The 12,838-nt window shown below is 49.1% G+C and overlaps 1 protein-coding gene across 2 annotated transcripts in view; it reads left to right on the forward strand.

Annotated features, from left to right (window-relative positions):
• The window catches only part of LOC127581520 (protein CASP-like), a 489,061-nt gene extending 477,657 nt beyond the window's left edge, over positions 1–11,404 (forward strand). Inside the window, exons 20-23 of one of the 2 annotated variants that reach the window (XM_052035997.1) lie at positions 2,798–2,854; positions 2,935–3,015; positions 7,038–7,102; positions 10,392–11,404. In XM_052035997.1, coding sequence (XP_051891957.1) covers positions 2,798–2,854; positions 2,935–3,015; positions 7,038–7,102; positions 10,392–10,452 — 264 coding nt within the window. In that variant the 3' untranslated portion in view covers positions 10,453–11,404. The remainder of the gene's footprint in view (positions 1–2,797; positions 2,855–2,934; positions 3,016–7,037; positions 7,103–10,391) is intronic. The other variant, XM_052035996.1, reaches the window with a different exon arrangement.
• Positions 11,405–12,838: the final 1,434 nt, after the last annotated feature.

Raw genomic sequence — 12,838 nt, forward strand, 5'->3', positions numbered from 1 at the left:
CCTCCATTCCCTTCATATTCGTGTGTCTATCTGAAAGCCTCTTAAACTCCACTGAACTGCCTGCTTCCACTACTACCCCCTGGTAACACATTCCAGACATCTACCACTCTCTGTGTAAAAGAAACTTGCCCTCACATCACCTTTAAACTCTCCCGTCTAACCTTAAAAGCATGTCTTCCAATGTTTGACATTTCTACCCTGAGGAAAAGATTTTGTCTACCCTATCTATGTCTCTCATAGTTTTATAAACCTCTATCAGGTCTCCCCTCAGCCTCCGACACTCCAGGGAGAACAACCCAAGTTTGTCCAATCTCTTCTGATAGTTCATACCCTCTAATCCAGGCAGCATCCTGGTAAACCTCTCCTGCACCCTCTCCACAATACTCCAAGTGTGGTCTGACTAAAGTGTTATATAGCTGCAGCAAGACTGACTTACTCTCATACTCAACACCCCGACCAATGAAGGCAAGCATGCCATACACCTTCCTTACCACCTCATCCACTTGTGTAGCCACTTTCAGTGAACTGTGGACCTGGACCCCAAGATCCCCCTGTACCTCAATGCTATTAAGGGGCCTACCATTAACTGTATACTTTCTCCTTTCATTTGATCTCCCAAAGTGCAACACTTCATACTTGCCCGGATTAAACTCCATCTGCCACTTCTCTGCCCATATCTGTAACTGATCTATATCTTGCTGTAATCTTTGATGGTCCTTTACACTGTCCACAGCTCCACCGATCTTGGTGTCATCTGCAAACCCATCTACGTTTTCATCCAAGTCATTGATATATCTCACAAACAGCAGAGGTCCCAGCACTGATCCTTGCAGGGCACCACTGGTCACGGACCTCCAGCCAGAATAACAACCTTCCACCCCTACTCTATGGACAAGCCAGTTCTGAATCCAAATTTGCAATTCACCCTAGATCCCATGCATATTTATCTTCTGAATCAACCTACCATGAGGGACCTTATCAAATGCCTTACTAACTAACCTCCATGTAGATAACATCCGCTGCCTTACCCTCATCCAGCTCCTTTGTCACCTCCTCAAATAAACTCAATCAAGTTTGTAAGGCATGAGCTGCCCCACACAAAGCCATGCTGACTGTCCCTAAGCAGGCTATGCCTTTCCAAATATGCATAAATCCTACCCCTCATTATCCTATCCAACAGCTTCCCTCCCACTGACGTGATGCTCACTGGCCTATAATTATCTGGATTATCCCTATTTCCTTTCTTGAACAAAGGGACAACATTTGCTACTCTCCAGTCCTCCAGGACCTCGCCTGTTGTTAGTGAGGACACAAAGATCCTCGTCAAAGCTCCAGTAATCCCCTCACTTCTTTCAGTATTCTGGGATATAGGCCATCAGGCTCTGGGGATTTATCCACCTTAATGCTTTTCAGAAGACCCAGCACAACCTCCTCCTTAATCTCAAAATGTCCCAGCACATTAGCATGGCCCATTCTATTTTCACTATCCTCCAATTCCTCCTCCTCGATAAATACCGACACGAAGTACACATATAATCACATTTCAGCCCATCAGTCCCGCTGTGTTTGTCAGCCTGCCCCCTGCAGTCCTTCCTTTCAGTCTTACCTGTCAAACCATCTTTCTTGCCCTCAACCCTACCACCTGCTGCCCTGCTGCTGTGGTTCCCATCCCTCTGCCCCTCGAGTTTAAACCCTCTTGAGTAGCACCAGCAAACCTCCCGGCGAGGATATTGGTTCTCCTCCAGTTCAGACACAAACTGTCCTGTTCAGACGCAACCGGTCCCACCTGCCCTGGAAGAGAGCCCAATGATCCATAAATCTGAAGCCCCCTCCTGTACCTGCTCCTTAGCCACGTATTGAACTGCATCGTATACCCATTTTCACCTCACTAGCATGTGGCACAGGTAGTAATCCTGAGATTACAACTTTGCTGGACCTATCCCTGCTCCTGCCTATGTCATTGGTACCATGGACCACGACCTCTGGCTGCTCACCCTCCCCTCTCCGAATGTCCTGTACCCGCTGCGAGACGTCCTTGACCCTGGCATCGGGGAGGCAACACCCCATCCTGGAGTCTTGGTTGCAGCTACAGAAACCCCTACCTGCTCCCCTTACTATCGAGTCCCCTATCGCTGTCGCTCTGCCTGACTTCACCCTCCTTTGCCTCAGAGCCGGGCATGGTGCCGCTGACCCAGCTACTGGTGCTGGCCTCTGTGAGGTCACCCCCCCCCCCCCCCCCCCCCACCACAGTATCCAAAGGGGTCCACCTGTTAGTGAGGGGAATGGCCACATGGGACCCTGCTCTGTCAGCCTGCCGCCCTTACTTCTGCTGGTCACCCATCTGTCTGTATCCTGCACCTCACTCAAACTCTCATCTCTGATTCCTCTTTCATAATGTTCACTCTCCCTAATCATGGTATCCAAGCATCTTGTGCTTTTCTAAATAAACATAGAAAATGCTGAAAACACTCAGAGTCGGGCAGCATCCGCAGAGAGAGTGAAACAGCCAATGTTTCAGCTGATGGCGCTATGGCCTCCACCTCCTGTTGGTTTGCTGAGGGAACCTGTAATAAACCTGAAGCTGGTCCCATCCATACACTACGACACATCAGTCGGTTACACAAACTTGTGACAATAGGTCATCGACACTGACTTTAAATAAAATGGAGCATGATCCTTCAAAGTTCACCTGCCCCTATCCTTTACCCAAATATCACATGGAAATTGGAAACCTATCACTGGTTTGTTGGGAATGATGTGAACCTTGATGTGAAATGTGTTCACTGTCTGTGTCTAGGAGCGCCAGCGCAGATACCTGAGCCTCAGCCCCTGGGACAAGGCCACCCTCAGCATGGTGAGTACGATCCGCAGCTGCTGTCTAAGTCGTGGTGCTCTTGCATTCTGAGCATTATCTAAGTCTCTTCTTTATTCAAGGGCCGCGTCATCCTGTCAAGCAAATTGGCTCGGACCATCGCCTTCTTCTATACTCTGCTGCTGCACTGCCTTGTCTTCCTTGTGAGTAGATTCCAGTTGCACATTCTTGTCGGGATGTGGGCAGGGTATTCACGGGACATTCACGGAGTATGGATGGGACGTTGAAGGGATGTTCTTGGGACGCTGGTGGGATGGGCTTTGTGTATGTAACGGTGCAAAGGTACAGAGGTAAAGCAGGCCATCCACGCACGTGCCAGTGTTTCTGTCGTCTACCTGCTGCCTCCACTGGGACTGTCCCGTCCACTTAAACCAACCATGACAGCAATATGCAGAGTCTTCATGTAAACCTACGCTTTCAGGGCTCACACTCTGACACTCCCCCCAGTCACTGGGAAAGGTGCAAGTACCTCAACAGGTAACATTTCCAGTTAATGCCTGTTTACATCTTCATATATTAATGAAATTCTGATCAATTGGTAACCACATCATTTATTTGAAACTGGTTTTGACAAGATCCCTGAAGCATTAACTTCTGGAACCAGTGCCATCGTAACACAAGGAGAGTCAGTCAGTGACTGCCTGAATTACTCAGGTCATCGTGGTCATGTGACTTACAGGCAGTGTTCCTTGGGGTCATGTGGCTCACAGAAAGTTTCTCTCGTGATTATGACTTATAGACAGTGTCACACGGTTGTATGACTTACGGACTGTGTCATTCAGAGTATTATGACTGGAAGCCAGTGTCACATGTGGTGTCCAGATCCCCTTTAAATCTTTCTCCTCTCACGTTAGAACCTGTGCCCTCTAGTTTTAGACTCCTCTACTCTGGGGAAAAAGATGGTGACCATTCACTGTGACCATAATGTGGCCGTTCACTTTATCTGCACCCCTCACGATTTTATAAACCTCCATAAGGTTACCCCTCTGCCTCCTTCACTCCAGGGAAAACAGTCCCGGCCTATCCAGCCTGTCCTTATAACTCAAGCCCTCCAGTCCCGGTGACATCCTTGTGAATCTTTCCTGCACCCTCCAGTTTAACAACATCCTTCTTATAGTACAGTGACCAGAACTGCACGCAATAGCCCAAGTGTGCTCTCACCAATGTCTTGTACAGCCGTGACGTGATATTCCAACTTCAGTACTCACTCAGTGCCCTGACCAATGAAGGCCAGGCGGCCAAACGCCTCCTTCACCACCCTGTCAACCTGTGTCGCCACTTCCAGGGAACCATGTACTTGTACCCTCAGGTCTCTCTGTTTTAAAACACCCTCCAGGACCCTATCATTTACTGTGCAAGTCCTGCCCTGGTTTAACTTCCAAAAATGCAACACCTTGCACTTGTCCAAGTTAACTTCCATCCGCCGTTCCTTGGCCCACTTCCCCAGTTGATCTGGATCCTGTTGTAACGTTAGACAAACTTTCTGTATTTCACCAGTTTTGGTGTCATCTGCAAACTCACGAACCACGTCACCCATATTCTCATCCAAATCGTTAATATAGGTAACAAGCAACAGAGGTCCCAGCACTGATCCCTGCGGAACACCACTGGTCACCGGCCTCCAGTCTGAGAAACACCCTGCCACTCCCACCCTCTGACTCCCACCACCAAACCGATTTTGTATCCAATTGGCTAGCTCACCCTGGATCCCTGAGATTGAACCTTCCGGACCAGCCTGCCATGCAGGACCTTGTCAAAGGCCTTGCTAAAGTCCACATAGACAACATCTACCACCCTGCCCTCGTCAGTAGTCTTGGTCACCTCTTTAAAAAACTCGATCAAATTCATGAGACACGATTTCCCACGCACAAACCTGTGCTGACCATCCCTAATCAGTCCTTGCCTTTCCAAATGCAGGTAGATCCTGTCTGTCAGAATCCCCTGCAGCAACTTTCCCACCACTGACCTCAGAAGCTGGGAGGTGACAGGTGGAAGTGACAAAAGGGCTGATGTTGATGGAATGGACACACTGACATCTTCTACAAACCCACTGACTCCCACAGTTACCTCGGCGACACCCCCTCCCACCCTGTCACTGGCAAAGACCCCATCCCCTTCTCTCAGTTCCACCGCATCTGTTCTCCTGATGATGCCTTCCACCCCCGGGCATCCGAGATGTCCTTTTTCAGAAAACGGGGCTCCCCCCCCGATTGCTATTGGCGGACCCCTCACCCACATCTCCTCTATTTCCTGTACGTCTGCCCTCCCACATCCCCTCTCCCCAGGCAGAACAGGGATAGAGTTCCCCTGGTCCTCACCTACCACCCCACCAGCCCACCCATCCAGCACATCGTTCTCCGCAACTTCCGCCATCTCCAGCGGGATCCCACCACCAGGCACATCTTCCCCTCCCCTCTCCTCTCCACTTTCCACAGGGATCGCTCTCTCCATCACTTCCTCATCCACTCTTCCCTCCCCACTGATCCCCCTTCCCTCCCCAGGCACTCACCCCTGTAACCACACGAAGTGTTACACCTGCCCCTACACCTCCTCCCTCACCACCATCCAGGCCCCTGAACAGCCCTTCCAGGTGAGGCAGTCCTTCACGTCTAGATCCCACAGTGTCATTTATCCGGTGCTCCCGGTGCAGCCTCCTCTACATCGGTGAGACTGGACACAGATCGCTTCATCGAGCACCTTCGCTCCGTCTGCCTCACCAGCTGGGATCTCCCGGCGGCCAGCGTTTTAACTCCATTTCCCATTCCCACACCGACGTGTCTGTCCACGGCCTCCTCCACTGCTGAGTCGAAGTAAACACAAGTGAGAGGAACATCACCTCACATTCCGCCTGGGCTGTCTCCAACCTGGCAGCATCAACATCGTATTCCCAAACTTCCGGTAACTGCTCCCCCTCTCTCCCTTTCCTTTTCTCTCTCGTCCTGATCCACCCGGCCCCCATCTCCCTCTCTTTCCCCTCCCCCCCATCTGCCCGTCACCCACACGCCCCTCCCACTGTCCCCTCCCCACCTCCCTCCCTTTATTCCAGGCTCCACCTTCCTCTCCCATCAGATTCCATCGTCCAGCCCTCTGTCACTTCCATCCGTCACCCACCAGCTTCTGACATCATTCCCAGTCCCCCCCTCCCACATCTGCCTATCACCCCCCCTCACCCTGCTAGCTCTTGCTCCACCCTTCCCTCCACCTCTTTTTACCGGCTCTCTCCCCTCTGTCTTTCCAGTCCTGATGAAGGGTCTCGACCCGAAACGTTGACTGCCCATCTCTCCCCATAGATGCTGCCTGAACCACTGAGTTTCTCCAGCCCTTTGTGTGTTGCTCCAGATTTCCGGCATCTGCAGTCTCCTGTGTCTCCAACTTCCCATCATTGGTCACTGGCCTGTAGTTCCCTGCCTTGTCCTTGCAATCCTCCTCACATCAATGCACAAAATCAGCCACCCTGCAGTCTTCTGGTACCTCACCCATGGCTACAAGTATCTCTGCCAGGGATTTATCCACCTTTCTGAGCTGTCAGACCACCAGCATCTTCTCTTCCGTACTGTCAGTATGCTTCAGAACATCACTATTCTCTTCCCTGAATTCCCTAGATTCCTTGACCTTCTCCACAGTACAACACGGACAAGAACTTTTCATTTAAGATCTCCAGAAATCAGTGGACTCTTGGTTAAGTGACTGCTGATTCGGTCCCTGATTTTTGTTTCCAGACCTTTCCCTGTCACCCAGATTACACCCTGGTTTTCTTGTGTTTATCCCTACGTCCTTTTTCGAACAAGGGTGCAATGTTTGCAGTTTTCCGGTCCGCGCTCCAGGATGTTTGAAGATTATGGCCAGGGGCTCCGCAGTTTCAAGCCTTCTTTTACATTCCCCACAGTAAAGCTTTTGCCGGCGTGTCTTGTTCAGAGTTTCGGTAATGACGCTGAGTTTTCTCATCTGTCTTCACCCTGTGGAGAGGGAACTTCTGAACCTTTTGTTGTGCTCTGCAGGCTCAATCCTCATCTCCAGCAAAGCCTACCAGCACATTTGTTTCCCATTGTCCTGTGGGATCAGTAGAGCTACTCAGTTCTGGTCTCCGAGTTTAATGGGGTTGAGCAGGTATTTTTATAGTGTCCAGCTGTAAAGGAAGACTTCAGCGAATGCCTTTCTATTCCAGGTGCTGTACAAGGTGGCTTGGAGCGAGAGTGTGGGCAGAGACTGCGTCGCCTATTGTGCAAAGAAGTGAGTATTTCACCAGAGGAAGTTCCTCCTCACGGCCCAGTGCTTCCTCACTGGAGCTTCACTCCAACTTTCGGGTTGTTGTGTTTGTCTTGAGTTTGTCTGCTTGTGGTCAGAGGACAGCAGAAAGAAAGTATGAAGCAGGAGAAGTAAGCAGCTGTGGTCATTTGTGAAATAAATCAGGTGCAGAACAGAAAGTGAAATGGAAGAACGTAAATCAGACCCTGAAGGTGATGTGTGCCTTGCCTGCGGAGTTAGACCACAGGAGGCTAATGAAAGAAGTGAAAGGTTTCAAGAGCAGGAGGTGCGGTATGGACAAGCGAGCCTTCATCACAGAGGTCTCAAATGGCATCTTTTCTCATTCCCCGTTCCCTTGCAGGGGCCTGGCCAGTAATTCTGCCGGTCACTTGCCCTTCAGGCCGACAGTGCTTCCCTTCCTGACCTCCGTTCCCAGCAGAACTGGGGAATTATTTTCTAGGATAATCTACAAAATTGCATCAACCCAGATTCTCTGTTTTTGTTGTGAACAAAAGCATAGATTGAATGTCATAAATCATGGGATCAAACAGGGCAGAAACAGGCCATTCGGCCCACCACTGTCCATGCCGGCCATGGTACCCGTCTGCTGATCCCATTTACCTGCACTTGCGGCACATCCTTCATGCCTTGGTGATCCAAGACACTTCCTCAGTGTGAGAGTCTCTGCGTTCACCACCCCCTTAGGCATTGCATTGCAGATTGCAACCATCCTCAGAGTGAAAAACTGCATCCTCAGATCCCCTCTAAACCTCCCACCCCTTACCCTAAACATGGCCTCGAGTCTTAGACATCTCTGCTAAGTGAAAAGTTTCCTCCTGTCACCCTATCTATGCCCCCACAGTTTTGTACCCCTCTATCAGGTCCCCCTCAGCCTCCTCCACTCCAGGGAGAACAGACCCAGCCTCCCCGGTCTCTCCTCATCACTGACACACTCCATCACAGACAACACCCTGGTGAACCTCCTCTGCATCCTCTCCAGTGCAGTCACATCCTTCCTGTGGTGAGTGACCAGAACTGCACACAATATCCCACCTGTGGCTGAACCATTTTATAAAAAACGATGTAACATGACATCTGTGCTCCTATATTCTTTGCCCCGGCTAATGAAGGCAAGTATCTTGTATGCTTTCTTCACCACCTCCTCTGCTTGTGCGGCCTTCAGGGATCTTTGGACTTGTACACCAATGTCCCTCTGTTCCTCAATGGTCCCTAAGTGTTTGTCCAACCATAGTTTATCCTCCCAAACTGCATCACATCATACTTACCAGAATTCAATTTGACTTCACCCCACCCATCTTACCAACGTTGTCCTGTGGTCTAAGACTCAACATGCTGCAGGTTTCAAGATTACGAGTATTTTTTTCTCTTCTTCATCCTACGTAATCCTGGGTTGGAATTCTGGAACGCTTCCATCAGCAGGTGGGTTGATGTGATTCAAGGTCAGCCCACCCCTCCACCTCAGCAGCTATGGATCGGTGATGAAGGGAGGCCTCGTCGGAATGGTTTGAAAATATTAGTGGTGCGTGATTGAACTCTACTTCAGGCAGGGTTTGACTTCTGGCTTAATACCATCATTTGAGGCCGTTTTCACTTTTTTCTACTGCCAAGCATTGCAATCACAGTGTCGGGAATCATCAGTTTCACCTGAATGTCTGTCGTATGGAGCACCAGTTAACACTAAAGTACTTCTTCAGAATCCTCCTCTGCTCCTCTCCCCACTGATCTGTGTCTGCTACTGAAAAACCTAGCGTTTGGGAGAAAGTTACATTGCTTATCACTGTATTGGGTGCTTCACTGGACTAGTATGGAAATTACTGTCTTTTCAAATTAATGTTCAATCTTAGTATCTAGTAACCTGCTCTGTGTCCATTGCTGAATCATCATCATTGAATAGGTTGGGTTTGTTGTCCCTGGAGCAAAGGGGGCTGAGGAAAGACCTGATGGAGGTTCATAAAATTATCAGAGGCAGAGATAGGACAGATAGTTCGAATCATTTTCCCATGGCAGGAGGACATAGGTTTAAGTTGTGAGGAAGCAGTTTGAAAGGGAATTTGAGGAGAAAGATCTTTTACTTAGAGAGAGGTTGACAGCTGGAACTTGCTGCACTTGAACCGCGAAGGCATGGAAAGTTACGGACCTAATGTGGGCAAATGGGATTCGTGTAGAGAATTCGTGCAAGAACATTGGCATGGACATGATGGGCCAAAGGGCCTGTTTTTGTGCTGTGCCACTCCATAACTGCTCGGCCTCGTTGTTCCATGGCTTTGGGCTCGGGCTGCATTACAGCTGTGATGTTTGTGCTTTGCCCTTGTTGTGTATTAATGCTGCTGTTTTATGCTATCATTTCACATAATCCTTGTGCCCAATTACAATTCTTGCCCCAGTAAACTCCAAAGTTGAAATCTCTGAAATGGAGCAACCTGCAGTCCCCACTGTTGAATTCTTCAATGTACAAAATAACGTTTGCCATCACAGATGGAAATCAATCAATTAATTAATTAATTAATTAAGCATTATTAGTAACCAAAAAATGAAAACAAAACTGAGAAGTGACTTAGGAGAACAAAACTGAGAAGTGACTTAGGGTGAGGAAGATTATGGGATGTACCTGAGGGAGTTGAAACAGGCAGAGGTGTAAATCTCCACAGGAGAACTGACATTTTCTCTCTTTGACTGAATCTGTCTGAGTGTGTCTCCGGGGCTACCCAGTGTGCTTGACTCTTGTCCACACTCACAGTTGGTGGATTAGCTGTGAAAAATCAACAGTAAGAAGAATAAAACTGGACAGGCCCCCTGTCATTGACCTGGGCAGTGTAATCACAATCACCAGGGACTTGCCAAAGTTTCCCAGGGATGATTCGAGCAGCAGTCTAATGCAGTCATACTTGGAGAATCATGCCTTTGAACCAACCTCCCTGGTTTTTAGGTGGTGTTTTTTCTTGTGTTGGTTAAAATTGAATAATTAAAGCCTGTTTTAAATTAATATCAGCAATTAGATGTTCTGTTAAAAAAAATACCTTCAGTGCATTTCATTCTGTTGTCCTGATGATCCTGGACATGATGACTGACCAGAGGTCCCTTGACCAATAAACATAACCCAGCTGCCTGGAAATGATGCCAGTCCCAACACCATAGGTGTTGTCTTTTCTGGCCAGTGTCTACACTGTGGCCAGTTTCAGGCAGTAACAGGCAGGAGTTGCTGCACGTTGCCCTCTGTGCGGGGCTGCTAATCTGGACTCTTTATTTTCTCCAGGTACTCCGACCACCTGCACAAGTTCCATGAGAACGGAGACGCCCGAGACATGTGGCAGTGAAGTGGAGGATGTGGGTGCAGTAAGGGCACTGTTATACTGGACCCCCGCAGTTCCTGGTGTCTCGTCTTGGGTGAAGTCCAGTCAAACACCCGGACAACAGGAGTCAGCTTTATATTTCAGTTATCAGGGAATTTTTCTTTTGACAAATCAGCATAAAAATATTTACTTTCTATTTCCCTCCATTAAGAGACAAACTGCACCTCTGCGGAACATAATCGTCGTGCTTTTCCTGTGTCCTGCTCTGTAACTATTGTAACTTTGCTAGAATGTAGTGATTGATGGATGCTGAATTTCTGCGTGCAGGCGGGGTGTGTGTGGGACACACCCTGCTGCTTTCTGCAGCTCCTCTCTGTAACCAGACCCCGCACCCTGACACACTCCCAGCTCTTGCCCTACCTTGGGGTTACAACAATTAAAGGAGAAGTATAATTAGTAATATTTACTGAATCAATGACAGCTTTGGTTTGATTTTTAATAATTTTAGTTGATGGACAGTGCAGACTGTATTGAATTTACTGAAAGCTTCCGGGTTTAACAGTTAGAATCCAAGTCTGATAGCGAATTTTACAAATACTTAGTTCACATGGTTTATGTTAACTTGTTAATTCATGATTAACTTCTTTTATTTTTTCCCTTAGAGATATTGATTAATTGATGCTTATTGTTTGATAGGCTCTGACATTAACCTACAGCAGGGCACTCTGCTGGCCAATCACAGTTGTACAGAAAATGCCCAGAACAAAGGTTTTAAAAGTTGTTTCTTGAGGTAAATCTGAATCCCGGGTGGGCAGAGTAGCCCCTGGGAGTGGACTCGGAGCTTGTCAGAATCCCCTGCTGATGTCTGCGATCACTGACCACTGCTGATAGTTGTTCTCTATGCTGCATGTGTTCTGGGTGAACAGGGGAACAACCTAAGTTTGAATAAATTGCTTGGCATCAATGGTTAAATGTTGCTCTGTTTATTTCGGCTTTGGTTTGAGTCAGGTTTCATGCTGATTTCTGAATTAACTTCCTAAATGCTACAAAGGCAGGTGGCAGAGCAGTAAATACTTGAAGCATACGGAAGGCAAATGAAATCTTCATTTTGAACTAGAGTTTGGCTCTTTACCAGCTGCTGACACATGTACACAACTTTGTCATGAATAAGGCCGTCATGATCATGTCTGAGCGAGAACCCGTGGGTTCAGCTTGAGCTGATTAGGGGGCTGATGTTGGGGTAGACTGCAGTGAGGAGGGTGGGTTGAACCAAGGCTGCCTTGCGTCGACAGAAGAGATCCCATTCTAGAGTTCCTCTGACAAGACCAGCCAATGTTCACCTGATCATCAGTGCACCAATTCTGTTGTCATCCTTGGTTGATGACTGTGGGGTCTTGCTGTGTTATCTCTTGCACAACAGGAGAAGCCCACACTTGGATAATACCTCCATCATATCTTCATTTCTCATCAGCTGTGCTTTCCCTTCACCCTGGTCGACAGCTCCCCACCAGGGGTGTTGATGGCATAAACTCGATGGGCTGAAGGGCCTGTTTCTGTGCTGTCTCTCTGTGACTCTATGACACAGCTGTTCTACTTCCTGTCTGTCAACTCTACACCCCCCTACAGTCAGCTAGAGCAGGAGTAACGTTCCATCCCAACCCAACCAACACCTTCAACCCTTCCTCTCACTCCCCACGTTCCAAAGTGACACAGCTCTCCCCGGAGTTCTTGTCTCAAAACCCCCAAGTCCACTCTCGGTACCACTGCCCCTTAACCCTGTACCCGCCACCTGAATCCCACTCCCCCCCATAAACCTGTACCCGCTGCCCGAACCCCACTCCCCCGGTAACCCTGTACGCACTGTCCAAACCCCACTCCCCCGTAACCCTGTACCTGCCACCCAAACCTCACTGCCCTGGTAACACCGTACCCACCATCTGAACCCCACTCCCCCGGTAACCCCGTGTCCCAGCCCGAACCCCACTCCCCTGTGACCCTGTACGCACCCAGCCTGAACCTCACTCCCCCAGTAACCCCACGTCCCAGCCCCATGCTGATTAGACCTGCCCGCCATCCCATATCCATGACTGAACAGTACGAATCTCACTGTTCCCCACCCCAATAACTTGTATGGACCCAGTCCCAGCTCCACTGTGTCCCTCCCCCTGTATCGATGGAAGCCGAGGCTCACTGTGCCACTCCCCACAACACTGTGAGGCCAAACACTACCTCAGACCTCACTGAAACTTGACTGTCCTGGGGGGGTTATGGTGGCAGGATCGGGGTGGAGAAGGAATTAGTTCAGCAGGGACTGAAGCACTTGGCAACACCAGTTTGCCGTGGGTATTCCACCCACAAACCTCTGGAGTAACCCCATTCGCCACCAGTGTTGAGTCCACTGCAGCAAGTG

Source organism: Pristis pectinata, chromosome 21, assembly GCF_009764475.1.
Source record: "Pristis pectinata isolate sPriPec2 chromosome 21, sPriPec2.1.pri, whole genome shotgun sequence".
Lineage (NCBI taxonomy): Eukaryota > Metazoa > Chordata > Chondrichthyes > Rhinopristiformes > Pristidae > Pristis > Pristis pectinata.